Source organism: Nelumbo lutea, chromosome 1, assembly GCF_056320005.1.
Source record: "Nelumbo lutea isolate HS-2025 chromosome 1, American lotus-T2T, whole genome shotgun sequence".
Lineage (NCBI taxonomy): Eukaryota > Viridiplantae > Streptophyta > Magnoliopsida > Proteales > Nelumbonaceae > Nelumbo > Nelumbo lutea.
Window position 1 is genome coordinate 127,503,280 of NC_142684.1, and position 18,769 is coordinate 127,522,048.

Below are 18,769 nucleotides of genomic sequence, written 5' to 3' on the forward strand. Positions count from 1 at the left end.
GTGGCTGAATCTTGGAGATTACCAGAAGAGGTTCGCAGCAGTTGAAGACTTGCCACGACTTGCAGAGAGCTGGTAATCAGGAAGCAGCAGCGAAGGTTAGGGTTCAGGTAACCCTGGAAGGCAGTAAATCGAAATCCATAAGTAAGTTTTTTTTTATTATTGAGTTTCAGAGACTGCAATCAGTCGAGATAGGTTGGACCTATCTAGAAGGAGAGGCCGAACTATTTTTAAGTTTGTTTCTAGGGTTTGACTGTTGGGCCGAACCCCCCCCCCCCTCTTAGAGGTGATCAGTTTTTAGGGTTTCATATTGCCCTACGACAAGTCCCACTTGTGCAGATTGCTTGGAGAGTGCAGCTGAGCACTTATTTCAGACCTACAGTTGAAACCCTAATTTTTCTCTCGCAGCAGTGGGCCCCACAATAGTGATTTCAGAAAAATAGCATCTCAGATTGACAGGCTGCCTGGTACTGTGCATGCCGATTGATTTCAGATCAGATTTGAGTTGATTTCTTGCATATACTGTGATAGGCGATTGATTTTAGATCAGGTTTGGGTTGATTTCAGATCAGATTTCGAATCAGATAAGATTTCAGATCAGATCAGATTTCAGATCCGATTTGTGTTGGTTTCAGTTCAGATTTCAGACCTGCTTGTTTTACTCTGTTTTCTGGTTTAGTGGCTCTACTAGTTTGTAGCCACTGATTCTTGATCAAAGATGGAGTTTAAGGGTCAGGGAGAAAGTAGTTTTGGAAACAACAATTATGGTAGTGTATCTGAAACCGGGTTTCAGATTACAACTATGAGATTTGATGGGTCAAATTACTTGGAGTGGGCTCAATCAACCATGATGGCTATTGGAGGAAGGGGAAAACTGGATTACCTCTTGGGAGATGTGAAAGAACCTTCCAAGGAGGACCCAACATACACAAAGTGGGTTCAAGAGGACTATTTGGTTATAGCATGGCTGTGTAATTCTATGCAGCCACATATCGGCCGAAATTACTTGTGGGAAAAGACAGCCAAAGAGATATGGGATGCTGTGAAAGAAACCTATTCCCAACCCCTTAATGTTGCTAGAGCCTATGAACTGAAGTGTGAGGTGAACAACCTTAAACAAGGAGAGAAGCCAGTTTCGGTCTACTTCTCTACCTTGAAATTCTTGTGGCATGAGATTGACCATCTAGAGACCCTTGAGTGGGAGAGTCCCAAAGATGCACAGACTCATAGAAAGCAAGTCGAGACGAATAGGGTATTTGAGTTTCTGGCTGGTTTGAATCCAGAATATGACGTTGTGCGACAACAGATATTGACAAGAGATAGTGTGGCCCTTTCTCAAACATACTCCCTGGTGCATAGTGAAGAGACCGGGAGGAAAGTCATAATGCAGCCTCAGCCCCCTTTCCCAGCCTTAACAGCTATTAAACCTAAGCCAGGGGGTGATCCAGAAAGGGACCGGAAGAAGGAAGATAAACGGGATCTGGTATGTGAACATTGCAAGAAACCCAAGCACACAAAAGATACTTGTTGGAAGTTACATCCTTACTTGGTCTTAGTAAAACTGAGAAATAAGAAGGGTAATGCTCATGTGGCCGTGAACACTGATTCAGTATCCTCATCAGGCACATCCCTAGAGACTTTAGCTGCTGTTTGGGCTGCCCTCATACAATTGGAAAAAGAAGTTGGGAGTTCAGCTCAGCCATCTCAGTCACCATCAGCACCTGCCACATCTGCATTTGCACATTCAGGTACTCGAGCCTCAGCTTACCATGCTTCAGCTCCAGGTAATACTGACCACTGCTGGGTAATAGATTTAGGTGCATCCGACCATATGACTAGCTTGCCATCATTGTTCACCTCTTATCACTTGTCCTCTGGCCGAGATAGAGTATCCATTGCTGATGGTTCTCTTGTTCCCATTTCGGGCAAGGGGGACATCAAGCTCTTGGATACTATCTCTTTATCTTCTGTCTTGCATGTTCCTAAGCTTGATACTAACCTGTTTTCAGTTAGTAGTATTACCAAACACATGAACTGTTCAGTAACCTTTTTCCCTGACCGATGTGTTTTTCAAGATTTGGAGACGAGGAAGGTGATTGGGATTGGCCGTGAGACGAATGGGATCTATCTGCTTGGAGAGAGTTTTCGTCGGGAGGAGTCAATGGATAAGAAGTCTTTTGTTTCCCAGTCTATGAGTTCGGTTATGCCAAAGCATAACCGATTAGGTCATTTGTCTTTTAAGTCTTTGAAGAGTCTGTTTCCTGCTTTATTCGAGTCTGTTGAGTTATCAAAGTTGAGGTGTGAGAGTTGTGAGTTTGCCAAACATTGTAGAACCTCTTATTCTTTAAGTAATAAAAGGAGTAATTCCTCTTTTGATATTGTGCATACTGATGTTTGGGGGCCATATCATATCTCTTCTATGGGTGGGTACTGATATTTTCTACTGTTTGTTGATGACCATACCCGCTTTTCTTGGGTCTATCTTATGCGTTCTCGGGATGAGGTTCCTGCTCTAACCCAAAACTTCCATCAGATGATTCTCACTCAGTTTGGGGCCAAAATCAAAGTCCTTAGATCTGATAATGCAAAGGAATACTTTGCTCAGCCATTGACCTCCTACCTTCTTAGCCATGGAGTTATTCACCAGAACACTTGCCCTTATACACCACAGCAGAACGGCGTTGCCGAAAGGAAGAATAGGCATATCTTGGAGGTGGCTAGAAGCATTATGTTTACCTCCAATGTACCTATTCGCTTCTGGGGTGATGCTATCCTCACGGCAGTTTATCTCATTAATTGAGTTCCTTCCCGGGTTCTTGATATGAAAATCCCTTTTTCCCTTCTATACCCAGACGAGGAGTTGTTCATTGTTCCCCTTAAAACCTTTGATTGTACTTGTTTCGTTCAGCTTCTCGGGCCTCATCATTCCAAGTTTGAACCTAAGGCCTCCAAATGCATTTTCCTCGGTTATGCACAAACTCAAAAGGGTTATTGCTGCTATGATCCGATTTCAGGGAAAATGTTGGTCTCCATGGATGTCACCTTCTTTGAGGAGACACCCTATTATCCTAGGGTTTCTCCTTAGGGGGAGAGTAGTGAGAGTGAGGCTGTTTTGAGTTTCTTGCCTCAGGGGGAGAGTAGTGAGAGTGGGGCTGTTTTGAGTTTCTTTCCTCAAGGGGAGAGCAATGAGAGTGGAAGTGGGGCTGGCTTGAGTGGGGTTGTTCCTTTACCTATTCCACTGGGTAATGAAGGCTGTAGTGGTGAGGGTGGTCAGAGGGAGCCGGAGTTGAGAGTCTATCACAAGCGATGCAGGCAGGTTGATCCTAGTCATTGGCAGTCCCGACCAGCTCCAGTTCCTTCTACGGCTCCAGATCCAAAGCCTACTGAGACACCCCCCACTGTTGCCACTTCCCCTTTTGTGGATGACCTTGATCTCCCTATTGCCATTCGCAAAGGGAAGCGACATTGCACCACTTCTACAGCTCACAACATCTCACAGTTCTTATCCTATGATCGTCTATCTCCATCTTACTGGTCCTATCTTTCCATTGCTGATGTCTCTATCCCAAGAACAATGCAAGAAGCCTTATTAGTTCCAGAATGGAAAGATGCAATGCAAGTCGATTTGGATGCCCTGTTGAAGAATAATACTTGGGCACTGGTTGACCCACCAAAAGGAAAGAAACCAGTGGGATGCAGATGGGTGTTCACTGTGAAGCATAATGCTGATGGCTCTATTGAAAAGTACAAAGTCCGACTGGTTGCAAAGGGGTTCACTCAGACTTATGTTTTAGACTACTTGGAGACCTTTGCCCCAGTAGCCAAGATGACCACAATCCGAGTTTTGTTATCCCTTGCAGCAAATCATTCTTGGCCCTTGTTTCAATTGGATGTTAAAAATGCCTTTCTGATTGGAGACTTATAGGAAGAGGTCTACATGCAGTTGCCTTTTGGATTCTATGATACAGAGACAGGTAAGAAGGTTTGCTGACTAAACAAGACATTGTATGGTTTGAAGAATTCACCTAGAGCCTGGTTTGATAGGTTTAGATTAGCCCTTGGAAAGTTTGGCTATGTACAGGCCCAGTCAGATCATACACTATTCATCAAGAGGGTGGAGTCCTCTCTGACACTACTTGCAGTATATGTTGATGATATTGTGGTGATAGGAAATGCCAGCCATGAGATTGAGTCCCTCAAACAGCTCATTCATCAAGAGTTTGAGGTGAAAGATCTTGGTGCACTACGGTACTTTTTGGGATTGAGGTTGCTAGATCCAAGCAGGGGATTTTTATCTTTTAGAGAAAATATATTCTAGATTTGTTGGTGGAAACTGGAAAGTTGGGTGTTAAGTCGGCTGATAAACCCATCGAACAAAATCATAAGATTAGTGTAGAGGGTGGGGAGCCTCTTGAAGACAAAGTTATGTTCTAACGGTTGGTTGGAAAGCTCCTATATCTCTGCCTCACCCGACCAGATATCAGATATGCAGTTAGTGTTGTTAGCCAGTACATGCACTCCCCTAGAACTTCTCATCTTCTTACGACAAAGAGAATATTAGCATACATGAAGAGATGCCCGGGTAGAGGTATACTGCTCAAGAACAATAATCACATGAGGGTGGAAGTCTATATAGATGCCGATTGAGTTGGGAGTGTTGATGACAGAAGGTCTACCTCTGGATATTGTGCCGTTTTGGGAACCTTGTCTCTTGTAGGAGTAAGAAGCAGAGTGTTGTTTTCCGCTCTAGTGCTGAAGCGGAGTACAGGTCAATGGCTAACGGAGTGGCTGAAATCTTATGGCTGAGATCACTACTTGAAGAGTTGGGTATTGACTATGAAAAGCCCTTAATGCTGTATTGTGATAATCAGGCAACTATTAGTATAACCCACAACCCAGTGCAGCATGACAGAACTAAACATATTGAAGTTGATCGACATTTTGTGCGAGAGAGGGTCACATCACAAGAAGTGTCTTTTGTACATCACATCTAATATGCAACTCACGTATATCCTCACCAAGGCTGTACCAAGGAAGAAGTTAGAGATAGACCTATCCAAGTTGGGAATGATAGATATCTACTCCCAACTTGAGGGGGAGTGTAGAGAACACTAATGTGGGCCCCACTGCAGTGGTCCCCACTACAGTGGTCCCCACTGTGTTCGTAGGACATGTGTAGTTATTTGTTTCAGTTATAGTAGTGTCAGTTTTGAGTCAGTTTATTAATTCAGTTGTTATTTATTTCAGTTTTATTTACTTATTTATCATGTAAGTACCAAGGGCAGATGTGTCATTTCCATTATGTACTGAAGATAACCTATAAATAATAAGAGAGTGGCGGCGACTGATCTATTAGAATCTGTCCCTCCTTTCAACCCCTTGTGTTCTCCTGTTTCTCTTCTATTCCTTCTCCTTTCTCTCATTTTTCTTCTGTTTTGTAAACCTAAAACCTGTTAGGATTCAAGACTGATTACAGTCTTGATCTTTTACTAGAATTTCCTAGGGTTGGAAAATTTCCAACAAAAAGGATCATCGGCTGATCTTGGAGATTGTTGGTGAAGCATCAAAGGATGACCAACAATTAGGAAGAGTCAGAAGGAAGAACCCTCAAGATTAGGGTTCAGACTTGTTTTTGAAGGTTGTGGCCAGAAAGTTAGAAGGAAGAACCCTCAAGATTAGGGTTCAGACTTATCTTTGAAGGTTGTGGCCAGAGTTTTGCTAAAGTAAGTCAATCTTGTCTATTAAAAGGATTACCTTTTCTGGTTATTTCAAAGGTTCGACTGAAAGTTTTTTCCTCCTGAACTGTTCTTGATACCTTAAAAGAATAGTTTTCTGGTTACTTTAAGAGGTGTGGCTGAATTGGTTGTGTTCTTGGCTTGTTTCTTGACTTTTGATTGGTTCTAGGTTCAAGATTCTAGTTTCTTGACTGTCGCCAATTCTAGGGCTGCAGTTAGTTTCAGCCTTGCACTCTCAACCCTGCACTCTAAGTTGTATTTGGAAGGTTATCTTTTTTGGGTGGATTTCCGACCTAGAAGGATAAAGTAGGTTCGGCTGATAGCAACTTCTGGGTGTAATTACCTAGTCTCGGTGATACAAAAGGCATTTGTTAATCTTTTCTTGACAAAGAATGGAGTTTAAGGGCTAAGGGGAAAACTATTTAGGGGCTGGTGGTGCTGGTAGCATACCTGAGAACAATTTTCAGATTACCACTGTAAAATTTGATGGGTTAAACTACCTAGAGTGGGCCCAATCAGCCATGATGGCTATTGGGGTAGAGGAAAGCTAAGTTATTTACTGGGAGATGTCAAGGAACCAACCAAGGAGGACCAAATATATACCAAATGGGTTCAGGAGAATTATTTGGTTATGACATGGTTGTGTAACTCTACGCAAGCACATATCAGCCGAAATTATTTATGGGCAAAAACAGCTAAAGGAAATTTGGGATATCATGAAAGAAACCTACTCCCAACCCTTCAATGTTTCCAGGGCCTATGAGTTAAAATGTAAGGTGAATAACCTTAAGCAAGGAGAGAATATGAAGAAGGAAGACAAGAAGGACCTAATATGTGAACATTGCAAGAAACTTAAGCATACCAAAGAAACCTGTTGGAAGCTACATCCTCATCTAGTTCCCGCAAAACTCAGGAACAAAAAGGGGAATGCTAATACAACTGTTACTATTGATTGTGCAACCTTATTAGGCACAAGAGCAGCACCACTAGGCACTCTAGTTGCTATTCGAGCTGCCTTGACTCAGTTGGAAAAGAAGGTTGGTAATTCAGCATCATTATCTCAGCCAGTCACAACATCAATTCCTCCCACCTCAACACTTGCTCATTCAGGTATACGAGCCTCAGCTTATCATGCTTTAACTCCAGGTAACACTGAACATTGTTGGGTAATAGACTTAGGTGCATTCGATCATATGACTGGTTTGCCTTCACTATTTACTACCTATCACTTATCCTTTGGTAAAGACAAGGTGTCTATTGCTGATGGATCACTTGTTCCAATTTCTGGCAAGGGAGACATCAAGTTGTCTAGTGCCATTTCCCTGTCTTCCGTTCTGCATGTTCCCAAACTTAGCACCAATTTACTTTCAGTTAGCATTACTACTAAAAACCAGAATTGCTCAGTAGCCTTTTTTCTTGATCGATGTGTTTTTCAGGACTTGGAGACAAGGAAGGTGATTGGGACTGGCCGTGAGACAAATGGAATCTATCTACTTGGAGAAAGTTCACAGTGGGACGGTAGTGAAGTTAGAGGGTCTTTTGTTTCTCAGTCTATTGGTCAAGTCATGCTTTGGCATAACCGATTGGGTCATTTATCCTTTAGGTCTTTGAAAAGCTTGTTTCCTAGTTTATTTGAATATATCCAGATGTCCAATTTAAAGAGTGAAAGTTGTGAGCTTGCAAAGCATTGTAGAACAACCTATTAATTAAATAATAAGAGAAGTAGTGTTCCTTCTGACATTGTGCATACCGATGTTCGGGAACCATATCACATCACTGCTATGAGGGGGTACAAATACTTCTTGCTATTTGTTGATGACTACACCCGGTTTTCTTGGGTCTACTTGATGCGTTCTCAAGATGAGGTCCCTACCCTAACCCAAACCTTTCATAAGATGGTTTTAACCCAGTTTGGGGTAAAAATCAAAATTTTCAGATCTGATAATGTGAGAGAATACTTTAAAACATCACTAGCCTCTTATTTTCTTGACCATGGGATTATCCATCAGAGTACCTGCCCTCATACCCCTCGGTAGAATGGGGTGGCTGAGAGAAAGAATAGGCACATATTGGAAGTAGCTAGAAGTATCATATTCAACTCCAATGTGCCTATACATTTTTCGGGAGATGCCATTCTCACAGCTGTGTATCTCATCAACCGAATTCCTTCACGGGTTCTTGACATGAACTCCCATTCACTCTTTTATATCCTGATAAAGAGTTGTTTTCTGTCTCTCTTAAAACCTTTGGTTGTACTTGCTTCGTGCAAACTCTTGGCCCTCATTGTTCCAAATTCGACCCTAAAGCCTCAAAGTGTATTTTCCTTGGTTATGCACAAACTCAAAAGGGATACTGTTGCTACGAACCTGCTTCAGGAAAGAGATTTGTATCCATGGATGTTACTTTCTTTGAGGATGTACCTTTTTACTCTAAGGTTTCTTCTCAGGGGGAGAGTAGTACGGTTGGGGTTAATACATCAGAAGTCCCTTTACTTGTTCCATTGAGTGAAGAGGGGTGTAATGGGGAGGGTTGTCAAAAATGTCGAGATTTGAGAGTTTATCATAGACGATGGAGGCAGGTTGATTTCAGTCATCAGCAGTCCAGGCCAACCCCAATTCCTTCTGAAGATCCAGATCCAGGTACTACATCTCTTCCAGCTCCCATTACAGATGAGCCTTCTGCTGTTGAGCCTTCTCCATCTTCTGAGCCCTCACTTCCAATGAATGACCTTGACCTTCCCATTGCAGTCCGTAAAGGCAAACACCGTTGCACCTCGTCCACAACCCACTGTATCTCACAATTCTTGTCCTATGATCACCTGCCTCCCTCTTACAAGTCCTTTCTTACATCCATTGCTGATATTCCCATTCCCAGAACAGTACAAGAAGCCCTGACCGAGTGGAAAGATGCAATGAAGGTAGAAATGGATGCCCTTTTGGGAAGCAATACCTGGGAGCTAGTTAATCGACCCAAAGGGAAGAAACTAGTTGGATGCAGATGGGTGTTTACTGTGAAACATAATGTTGATGGTTCCATTGAAAGGTATAAGGCCCGGTTAGTTGCAAAGGGATTTACTCAAACTTATAGTATAGATTACTTGAAGACTTTTGCACCAGTAGCAAAAATGACCACTATCGGAATGTTATTATCTCTTGTAGCCAGTTATTCTTGGCTCTTGTTCCAAATGGGTGTTAAAAATGCCTTCCTCAATGGAGACTTGCAATAAGTGTACATGCAGTTACCGCCTGGTTTTTATAGTACAGAAACAGGTAAGAAGGTTTGTCGGTTGAATAAAGCTTTGTATGGACTAAAACAGTCCCCCAGAGCTTGGTTTGATAGATTTAGACAAGCCCTTGAAGTTTGGCTATGTGTAGGCTCAATCTGATCACACTTTGTTGATTAAGAAAGTGAATACTTCCTTGACTCTACTTGCTATATATGTGGATGACATTGTAGTAATAGGGTGTGATAACAACGAAATTGAGTCTCTTAAGAAACTTCTCCATCAAGAATTTGAGGTAAAGGACTTGGGAGAGCTACGATATTTCTTGGGTATTGAGGTAGCTCAGTCCAAGCATGGAATCTTTGTTTCTCAAAGGAAGTATGTCCTTGATTTGTTAAAAGAAACAGGAAAGTTGGGTGTTAAGCCAACTGGTACACCTATTGAACAGAATCACAAGATTAGTGCAGAAGGTGGAGAGCCTCTTGAAGATAAATATATGTTCCAAAGATTAGTTGGTAAATTACTGTATCTTTGTCTTACACGACCAAGCATCAACTATGCAGTCAGTGTTGTCAGTCAGTATATGCACTTTCCCAGAACTACCCACCTACTTGCTGTTGAGAGGATATTGGCATATTTAAAGAGGTGTCCAGGTACAGGTGTAGTATTTAAGGATAATAATCACATGAAGATAGAAGTTTACATAGATGCAGATTGGGCCGGTTGTGCTGATGATAGAAGGTCTACCTCTGGATATTGTGCCTTTGTAGGAGGTAACCTTGTTTCTTGGAGGAGTAAGAAACAAAATGTTGTTTCTCGTTCCAGTGCCGAAGCTGAATGACGGTCTATGGAAAATGGTGTGGCTGAAATACTATGGTTGAAATCACTGTTTGATGAATTGGGTATTAACTATGAGATACCTCTAATGTTGTACTGTGATAATCAGGCTACTATTAATATAGCTCATAACCCGGTACAACATGACAGAACCAAGCACATTGAAGTCGATCGACATTTTATTAGGGAAAGGGTTGCATCTCAAGAAGTCTGTCTTCTATATTTCAGCTCCAACATGCAGCTTGTTGATCTTCTCACCGAGGCAGTTTCAAAGAAGAAGTTAGAAGCAGATCTATGCAAGTTGGGAATGACAAACATCTATTCCCAACTTGAGGGGGAGTGTAGAAACCATTGATGTGGTCCCGGCCTCTTTCTATTGTACTCGTATACAACTACTATGTGGTCCCCACCTCTTCTATTGTACTCGTATACAGCTACTAGTTATTTAAGTGTCAGTCCACAATTAGTTGTTAGCCTTTTATTAGGAGTTTAATTTTGCCATGTAAGCAGTCTTATCCTTACTTCAGAATTAATATAAATAGAAAGAGGGGGGTGGAAGATTAAGCATCCTCTTCTTTTCTAAAATCCTTCCTTCGAAATCTTCTTCTCTTCTTTTCTCTTTCTATCATTCTCTCCTCCCATCCTCTTAATTTCCTGTTGTTATACACCACAGCTTGGGCTGTTAGTAGTCTCATACGACTACTGAACACACAGTTCCAGCAGCAGTTAGTGGATGATACAGCAAGAGAGGAACAATTGTCTTTATTAGGAAGCATAGTTTTCAAGGCGCCTAGGTGAGGCTAGGCGACCACAGGGTGCCCAGGCACCTAGGTGTTGGAATTTTAAAATGTTTGTCTTATTGAGTTTTTACTTTATATATGCTTTTCTAAGTCATTTTATTGGTTTTGTGTGCTAACTAGCAATCATGTACACTAACTATTAACACTATAAATCATTAAAATGAGTATAAATTTCATATAAAAATCTAAAAATCTAAAATATTATCAATAAAAAGGAGTCTAAACCAACTATATATATAATCAGTGAATCAAGTTTCAGACATGTAATTCAGCCATAAAAAAACTTTTGAAGAAGAGAATCCAATTCAGCCATATAATCACTGAATCAAGTTTCAGCCATGTAGTTCATCCATATAAAAAAAAGCAGCCATATAATCATATATTTTAATGATATAAAAAAATTTGAATGAGAAGAAGAAGAATTAAAGAAGAGATTAGAGAAGAATTGAAGAAGAATAGGTTCGACAGCTTAGGCTGTTAAAAACTGAGATGATTCAAGTCTGAATCATGACTGAAATACTGATTGGGTAGGGCAGAGCCCCTGTTTTTTTCAAAAATAAAAACAAAAACAAAAAAAAGGCCTCATGGGGCAGACTGACGACTGAGAGAGGAAGAAGAAGAAGTGGAGAAAGGGAGGACTGAGGAGTATAGGGGCGGAGCCCCTGTTTTTTCGAAAAAAAAAAGAAAAGGAGGACTGGAAAGCCCCTGTTTTTTCGAAGAAGAACTGAAGTTATCAACTTTCCTGCTCGAACTAAGGTGTGATGGAGCTGGGCTACTCGAGCTTGCAGTGTTTGCCTGTTCAGTTTTCCTCCCTCGTCAGTCGAACCAAAACCCTTGTGATACAAGGGTTCAGAAAAGAAAATAGCGATAATAAAATGATACAATGTATAGTTCTCTTTATACTAAAATGATACAATGTATAGTTCTCTTAATACTAAAATGACACAATGTAACAGGTTTATTTTAAAAGAATACAACAACCAGTGAAATATCAAATTAATAAATTTAAAAAAAAATTTTTTTAGATGCATGTAGGTGCCCGCTTAAGTCTCTGGGTGGGCGTCTAGTGCGCAAAATATATGGCATTTGGGCGAGGCGCTCTTTGAAATGCACCTAGTTGCCTAGGCGTCGCCTTGACAACTATGTCAGGAAGATAGTTCAATTGAGTCAGTATATTTAAAGATATAGGAAAATTGTATTCTTGGGTGGCAGTACACAGAATTTATAGGAAAAGGTTACAAGTCTTTTTTTGTATTAAAAAATCATTTTGCCAATAGTAAGGGGGTGATGGTATAGGGTTCAGAGATGTATGTTTGTACATTCCCATTGTACAGCCTCTTGTTGTACAGGGGCTTTCTTTTTGCTTATTAATGAAATTTTACTTTACCTTCTTTGAAAAATCACTGAGCAGCCTTGGCACCAAATCTCAACTGGTTGCCAATGTTCCAAAGATACTGAACATAGAGATTAAATTTGGCTCTCTATAAAACATCAGTTGCAGCATTTGGTTGAGTTGGTGATATTTAAATTACAGTGATAAGTGGTGCTATATTGTTTTACTGACTTTTTGACTTCTAATTTGTGTAGCCATCTCAGCACTATGAAGCTGTCTTTTGATTAATTCTTGTCATTCTCTTTGTTTTAGAGCTTTGTCATGGTTTGCTGTTGGTTGCTACTATTATTGTATCAAGAAATATGACCAATCACGACGATATTTCAGGTAATAGTCAAGATTCTACCAGGATGAATTGGATTAGACCATATTTTTGTATTTTCATTCTAGATGTACCTTTTGTACTCGAAATCTTTTGTTATTTGGTTGTTTTTACATGACTATGCATATTCTTGCGTTATTTGGTTGATCTGCGAAAAAAAGGGATGCTAGAGTCTTCCGTGGAAAAAGTAAGGAAGTGAGGTGCTAATAGATCTCATCACCATTTGGTGGCCAACTGGATGTGTACTTTGGATGAGTTTAGAGATTTCAATGCTGATAGCATTGTTACAGAGTGGACTCATCACTTTTTCTTCCTCATTGTCTTACAGAGTCCCTGTTCAGTCCTGAGTTCCCCTTCCTTATTTCCTACCAAGATGAACTTTGGTGATTTTTTTGATGGGAAATCTAGGGTTATCATACATTAGAGGAATATTTAGGAGTTATAAAGGAAGACCCTTCAGGTCTACTCAGGACTGGAGGGGACAATATTCATCTAGAGAGTAACTATTTGTATCTACTAAAGGGTCTAAGGCTGATATATGCTGTAGCTTACTGCCTTACTCTGTGGTGGATGTTGAGAGGTATTTTGGATGGGCAAGATTGATTACCTTGGATATATTAACATTGTGTCAGAGAGGCTAGTTCTTTGACAGTTCATGTGAACATTTTGTTCTGCTGTATTTGGAGATCTGCTGATGATCTAGCTGGCCCTTTTCCAAAGAAAGGGATAGAAATTACAAAGTTGGGGATTAGCCCTCCATTCTAGTCTTTCTTATTAGTAAGTGCTTTTATCTAGTTACTGAACAAGAAAAAAAAGGTAAGAACGAAAAAGGAACTTCAAATGGACCTTGTATCCTGAGATTGATGTTCCTTCTGCTCTTGATCTCATTACTAGATGATTTGAAAAACAAAACATTTTATTTATAACTTGATTATTCTTCAAAATCTATGTATTCTTCAAGTTTCTGTTTTCGTAGGTCCATCTCTGAAGTTATACAAGTTGGTGCTTAAGAACTAAAGTTTTGGCTCAACTTTTGCTTCTGCAGCAAGGCTACACAGCTGGATGGAACATTTGCACCTGCATGGATAGGTTATGGAAATGCTTATGCTGCTCAAGAAGAGGGTGATCAGGCAATGTTTGCTTATCGTACTGGTGCTCGTTTGTTTCCTGGGTAATTTGTTGGGTTAGAACTCATTTTTGAGTGATGCATATTGAAGATGTATATTTTATTAGTATCACTACATAATCAGAGCTCATTTATTTTCTTGCTGATAAAAAATCCATGTATATTTTGTTAATGTCATTATATAACTGCTTGTGGCAAAAAAGAAACGAAAGCATATTTTCAAGTTGAAGGGGCTAGAAAGGCTAGGGGTAGACTAAAAAGGAAATGGGTTGAAGTAGTAAGAAATGAGCCTAGTGCCGGTAATTTAACAATTGATATGGCATTAAACAGAATGGAATGGCAAAACAGGATTCATGTAAATGACACCATATAGCTGGGATTAGGGGTGCTCACGGTTCTGTTGGGGCATATTTTGTAACCGAACCGGTAGTACCGGTTTTTGGAAAACCGGTAACCGAGACCTATCGGTTAACCGTCGGTTCGGTTTGTCGGTTTTTAAATTTTTATAATATATATTATAAAAATATATAAATATATAATAAAAAATTATAATTATATATTTATATCTAATGCATATTTATTAATTTATAATATATAAAAAATATAAAAAAATATATAAAAATACATAAAAATATATAATATACATAAATATATAAAATATATGTATATCGGTCAGTTCGGTTAACCGCCATTTTTCTATATTGGTTAACCGAAACCGAACCGGTACCTTTGTTTTTTTAAAAGCACCAAACCGACCGGTTTGGTTAACCGATTTTTCAGTTCGGTTTTGGTTGGTTCGGTTTTTCGGTTTTTCACCCCTAGCTGGGATAAGGCTTCAGTGATGATGAGTTAATTTGAGAACAAGTAACATATGTAATGATTGAATTCATTTGAGACTTAGGAATCATTTTTTTGATATGTCTGAGATAAGTATACTATCATTGCATAAATAAAAAACCTGCAGACGAGCTGATGCAGGCCCGCTATATAAAAGAAATGACTATGAATTAAGCTCCATATTGATGGTTGATAGGTGGATGGTCCTAGAACTTTCAGATCTGTTGTGAGCAGTGATTTAAAAAGCGCACCTAGGCACTCAGCCAAGGCGCATTTTAAGGTATGCGCCTTGCCTAGGTCCTACGCACAGTACTTTCAAAAGCACACGCCTAGTGTGTCTAGGCGTTTGCCTGATGCTTCTTGTGCTACAGCCCAGCTGCCCAGGTGTGCACCTTTTAAAATTTTTTGCCTTTTGTTCTTTTTTGAACCTAATGGCTGGGCTGGGGGCTCTGCCTCCGAACTCCTGACCAAGCCCCTTGAGGCAAGCCCAAGAAAATCCATGTTAGGGTCTTAAATTCGCTCGCTCACCGAAGCTCTGAGAACCCTCTATTTGGTAATGTTGTTCATTCATTCGTCCTAGTAAAATATCTTCTTAAAAGGCAATTAACATTATAAGATCATGATGAGGCCAAAAAAAGAAATAAAAAATGAATATATTATGCTTTGCATGTGTTTTTTTGTAGTAGGATCCCAAATTGTTGTTTTTGGGTAGCTTTGTTGACAGTTTGAGTCCAAGGGTATTTTCGTCGTTTTATAATTCAGATTCTGGTCAGGGGCAGTTGGGTGCACATCTGTTGGGTTTTGGTCTCTTGGGTATTTTTGTAACAAAAGTTATCTTTTTTTGGGGGGGTTGTTTGAAGTTAGTTTTGTTCTTATGGAGTTGTTTGTGAAAGAAAACATTCTAGGGGTTTATGTTGTAAATATTTTAGTTGGCTTGTCCAGCAAGCTAGTGAGTCTTATAAAAGAGAAGGGGGCTGTTTCTGTAGGTGGTCTTTTTGGTTCTTTCTCTCTTGTTTGAGCTATAACTCGGCCCCAACTAGGGACTTCAAGCATTGGGAGCTTGGGTTTTGAGGAGTCAACCCATTTTGGCACCTTCCAATCCCTCTATCACTATGTGTCCGCACAGGAGGCCAGCTTGCTGCCATTGTTATATAGCGGAACTGTTCCAGGAGTTGTACTTCAGGTTCAGGTCTGAAATCCCTAAAAATCCAACTTGTTTTGTTGCTTTCAGCTTGGTATTTCTTGTGCTTATTGCTGAATACTTGAAATGCTGCATGTAATTTGTTTTTCTGTCCACATCAAATCATTTATTTTTGTGTAAGGATTAAGAATTTAAGACTCTTAACATGGATTTATTTAGGCTTGCTTCGAGGGCTTTGGTACAAAGGTGGCTTGTAGAGCCAAGAATGAGACGTTTTTTGTAAGGTGCCAACCAGTTGGTTGGTACGGTCTCTTGCTGGTTGTAGCGGAGACTTGGGATCGAATCCCACCCGCACCTGGGTTGGAGGGGTTATGGGTTGGGGGATGGGCTACCCCCTGTTGTGTAGTTCTTCAAAAGAAATAACAACAAAAGAATGCAAGATGTTTTACATCACACTAGCTATTTAAACTAATGCAATTGAGGAAAAAAAATAAATTGTGGGTTTTACATGCTTGAAAACGTTTTATTTGTTTAATTTCATTTTTTAAAATTTCATTTGAATAAGCTTTACATTTTACATTTATGTATTTTAATTTTAGATAATAGGTTTTTTAAAATATTTCTTTTGAAATTAAAGTTTATATTTTATTTATATTATGATTACTATTTTTTAATTTTTGCATTTGTTTTTAAAATTTTTGGCATTTTTTGATTTCTTCTTTGTATTTTTGCTCCTTGCTTCGAAAAGGTGTGCGCCTTGTGCCTTGGGCGCAAATTGCTCCATGCACTTCTTTTGCGCCTTGCACTTTTAACACACTGGTTGTGAGCTTTCTGGGTTGATGTTGGGTAATTAATGATCATTAATAGAGGTGAGAAGCAAGTAGACAGCTTGCTGTCTGCTTAAGAATACTTGGGAAATTGGATTCCAACAATGAAGCAGTACCAAATTTGGAAGAAGGGAAGAAATCTTGTTTTTGGAACTTTGAGTAGAGAGATAAACCACTTGGTCTTATCAACTGTAAAGTGACTTGTGGAATTGGCAGTTCTTTCTTGATCTCTGTTTGAAAGGCAGCTATTGGGCCCCTCCAAATAAAAATTGTGATTTCATTCACCAGTTGAAGTGAAGTTCAAGCAGGAATTGGAGGGATTATCCTGAATTCAAATGACATTCTGGTTGGACCTTTAGTGGGGCCTGTTACGGCAAAGAAGGGTGGCTTCTGAAGCAGAGGCTAGGGCCTTCCTTGTAGGCCTCAGATCTGTTAAAGCTATACAAGCTGTTCCCTTGCTGGTTGAGGGTGACTCAAAGAATGTGATCGGCTGGGAAGTAAACCTAGGACTGGGCCTTGGAGGCTGGCCCACCTCCTTCTATAAATTTCAGAGCTGGCTACTCATCTTGGCTGCTTTTTTAGATGGATCCCAAGAGAACTGAACCATAAGGCTGATCACTGAGCTATGTCAGGATTGGAGAGGAACTTTTTCTATTGTGCAAATAAACTACCTGATAGTTGATGGGTGGTTTTTGTGTTTTTTGTTGCTTAGCCTTTCATGCTGTACATCTCAATCCTTTTACTTGAATGAAATAGTTTTTTTTTTTTTTTTTTTTTTTTTTTTAATATGTAATGAAGAACATTATTAATTTGGAGATTCAAACTGATACAAGCATTCCTTGGAGAGGCGTAAGCTGCGGCCTCTCCCAAACAAATTACAGAAGAGGTAAATATCAAGTTACAACTGAGCCCAAAACAATTTTTCCCTACTTGCTCCTTGCTTGGCTAGACCTTCAGCCAATGCCTTTGCCGATCTCCCCACCCACTGTATTCTCACAGACATGTTACATGTAAGCCATTTAAATTTCTTGATTTCATTCTTATACCACCACACAACTTGCTCTGGGTTCTTCAACCACCCGACCACCACCTTGGAGTCCCCTTCAATCAAAAGCTGCTCCACACGTAATTGACTTTCAAATTGGACCCCTTGTAAGGCAGCTAATAATTCTGCCCTAGTAGAGTCCCCAATCTCCAAAGGACCTGAGTAAAGAAATACGACCTCTCCAAATTCATTTCTCAAGGCACCTCCTTGAATGAAATAGTTAACTTTTCTAAGAAAAACCACCTAGCCTTAGAGGAGGGAATAATTGAATAAATGGAGAGATTCGTGGATATAACCAGAACTCCCTAAATCAAACTTTTATTTAGTAGTTCTAAAATTTCAGTTGCAATGACTCTATTTGTAGACTTAACGATCTTCCTTTAGAAATCCTAATTCTAGCTTTAAAGTGACCAGAAACAACTCTTATCAAGGTAGACGTGAAAAGGCTATTTTCTCAATTGAAAGTTATCGAATGTGACCAGAAACAACTCAAGAGTATGTACTCCATGAGTAGTTTTGTCAATTCATCATAGGTTAGAAAAATTTAGTAAAAGTTCAAAGACATAGATTTATGTCTTAAGATGCATAAACTTTGTCTGCGGTTTGCATTTTGCGTATAGCAAGGATGCAGGATCCTAGAAGCATTAGATTATAAATAAAAATAAGAAAATCACAGTACACAATTTTGCTCAAGACAGTGATTCTACTTACCCAAACTCCGTCATTATCTGGAAAATTGGAAACCAAGCTTTACCACATTGTTATTAAGGGATTATGCCCGACAAAGAGATCTGATTTTTTGTTGTTTAACTGTTTAGAATATCAAAATATTGGGATATAGGATTTGGTCTGATTTCCTTATTCTGACAATTGTTCAATTCATTTGTTTTTGTTTTGATTCTTTCATATGTGTAATATGATTATTTATTATTTCCACAAGCTATGCATGGTTGATGCCATCTTATAAATTATGAATTTTTCTATTTACGGGTTGGATTTTATTATTGTCTTAAACCAGATGCCATTTACCAACATTGTATATTGGGATGGAATACATGCGAACACACAGCTTTAAACTTGCAGAACAGGTGAAGCTTCATTCTTCTAAAGTCTAAACATTTCCAACCACAATATGGTATCCATGCATATGATTTATCAGTCCTAGTGTTAATATATATTTGTTCCTTATAGATGTTTTACCTACTGACAGTTGTTGCAAGGACCTAATTTTGATACATAAATAAATCTCATTACAAAATCTTTATCAAGTTAATGTTACAATAACACAACTTTAAGAATTTTGGATCTCTAATCAGAACAACAAAATATTCAGGCATGGCATGGTATTGTGCAATGGTATAAGGGTCCATACTTTTAGATATGGCACCGAACTGAGTGGAATGTTGGAACATGTACCTGATCCCAAATAGTTGGGGCAAATGCTTAGTTGAGTTGTGGACTATTAAGATAGCTACATTCTATAAGC

At 39.5% G+C, this 18,769-nt stretch overlaps 1 protein-coding gene across 3 annotated transcripts in view; it reads left to right on the forward strand.

Moving 5' to 3' along the window:
- The window catches only part of APC6 (anaphase promoting complex 6), a 76,225-nt gene that overhangs the window by 25,196 nt on the left and 32,260 nt on the right, over nt 1–18,769 (forward strand). For all 3 annotated transcript variants that reach the window (XR_016094916.1, XR_016094920.1, XM_088941295.1), the window contains exons 9-11: nt 12,238–12,312; nt 13,353–13,478; nt 18,302–18,371. Coding sequence is in view for 1 of the 3 variants with exons in the window: in XM_088941295.1 (XP_088797421.1) it covers nt 12,238–12,312; nt 13,353–13,478; nt 18,302–18,371 (271 nt within the window). In the remaining 2 variants the exon portion in view is untranslated. The remainder of the gene's footprint in view (nt 1–12,237; nt 12,313–13,352; nt 13,479–18,301; nt 18,372–18,769) is intronic.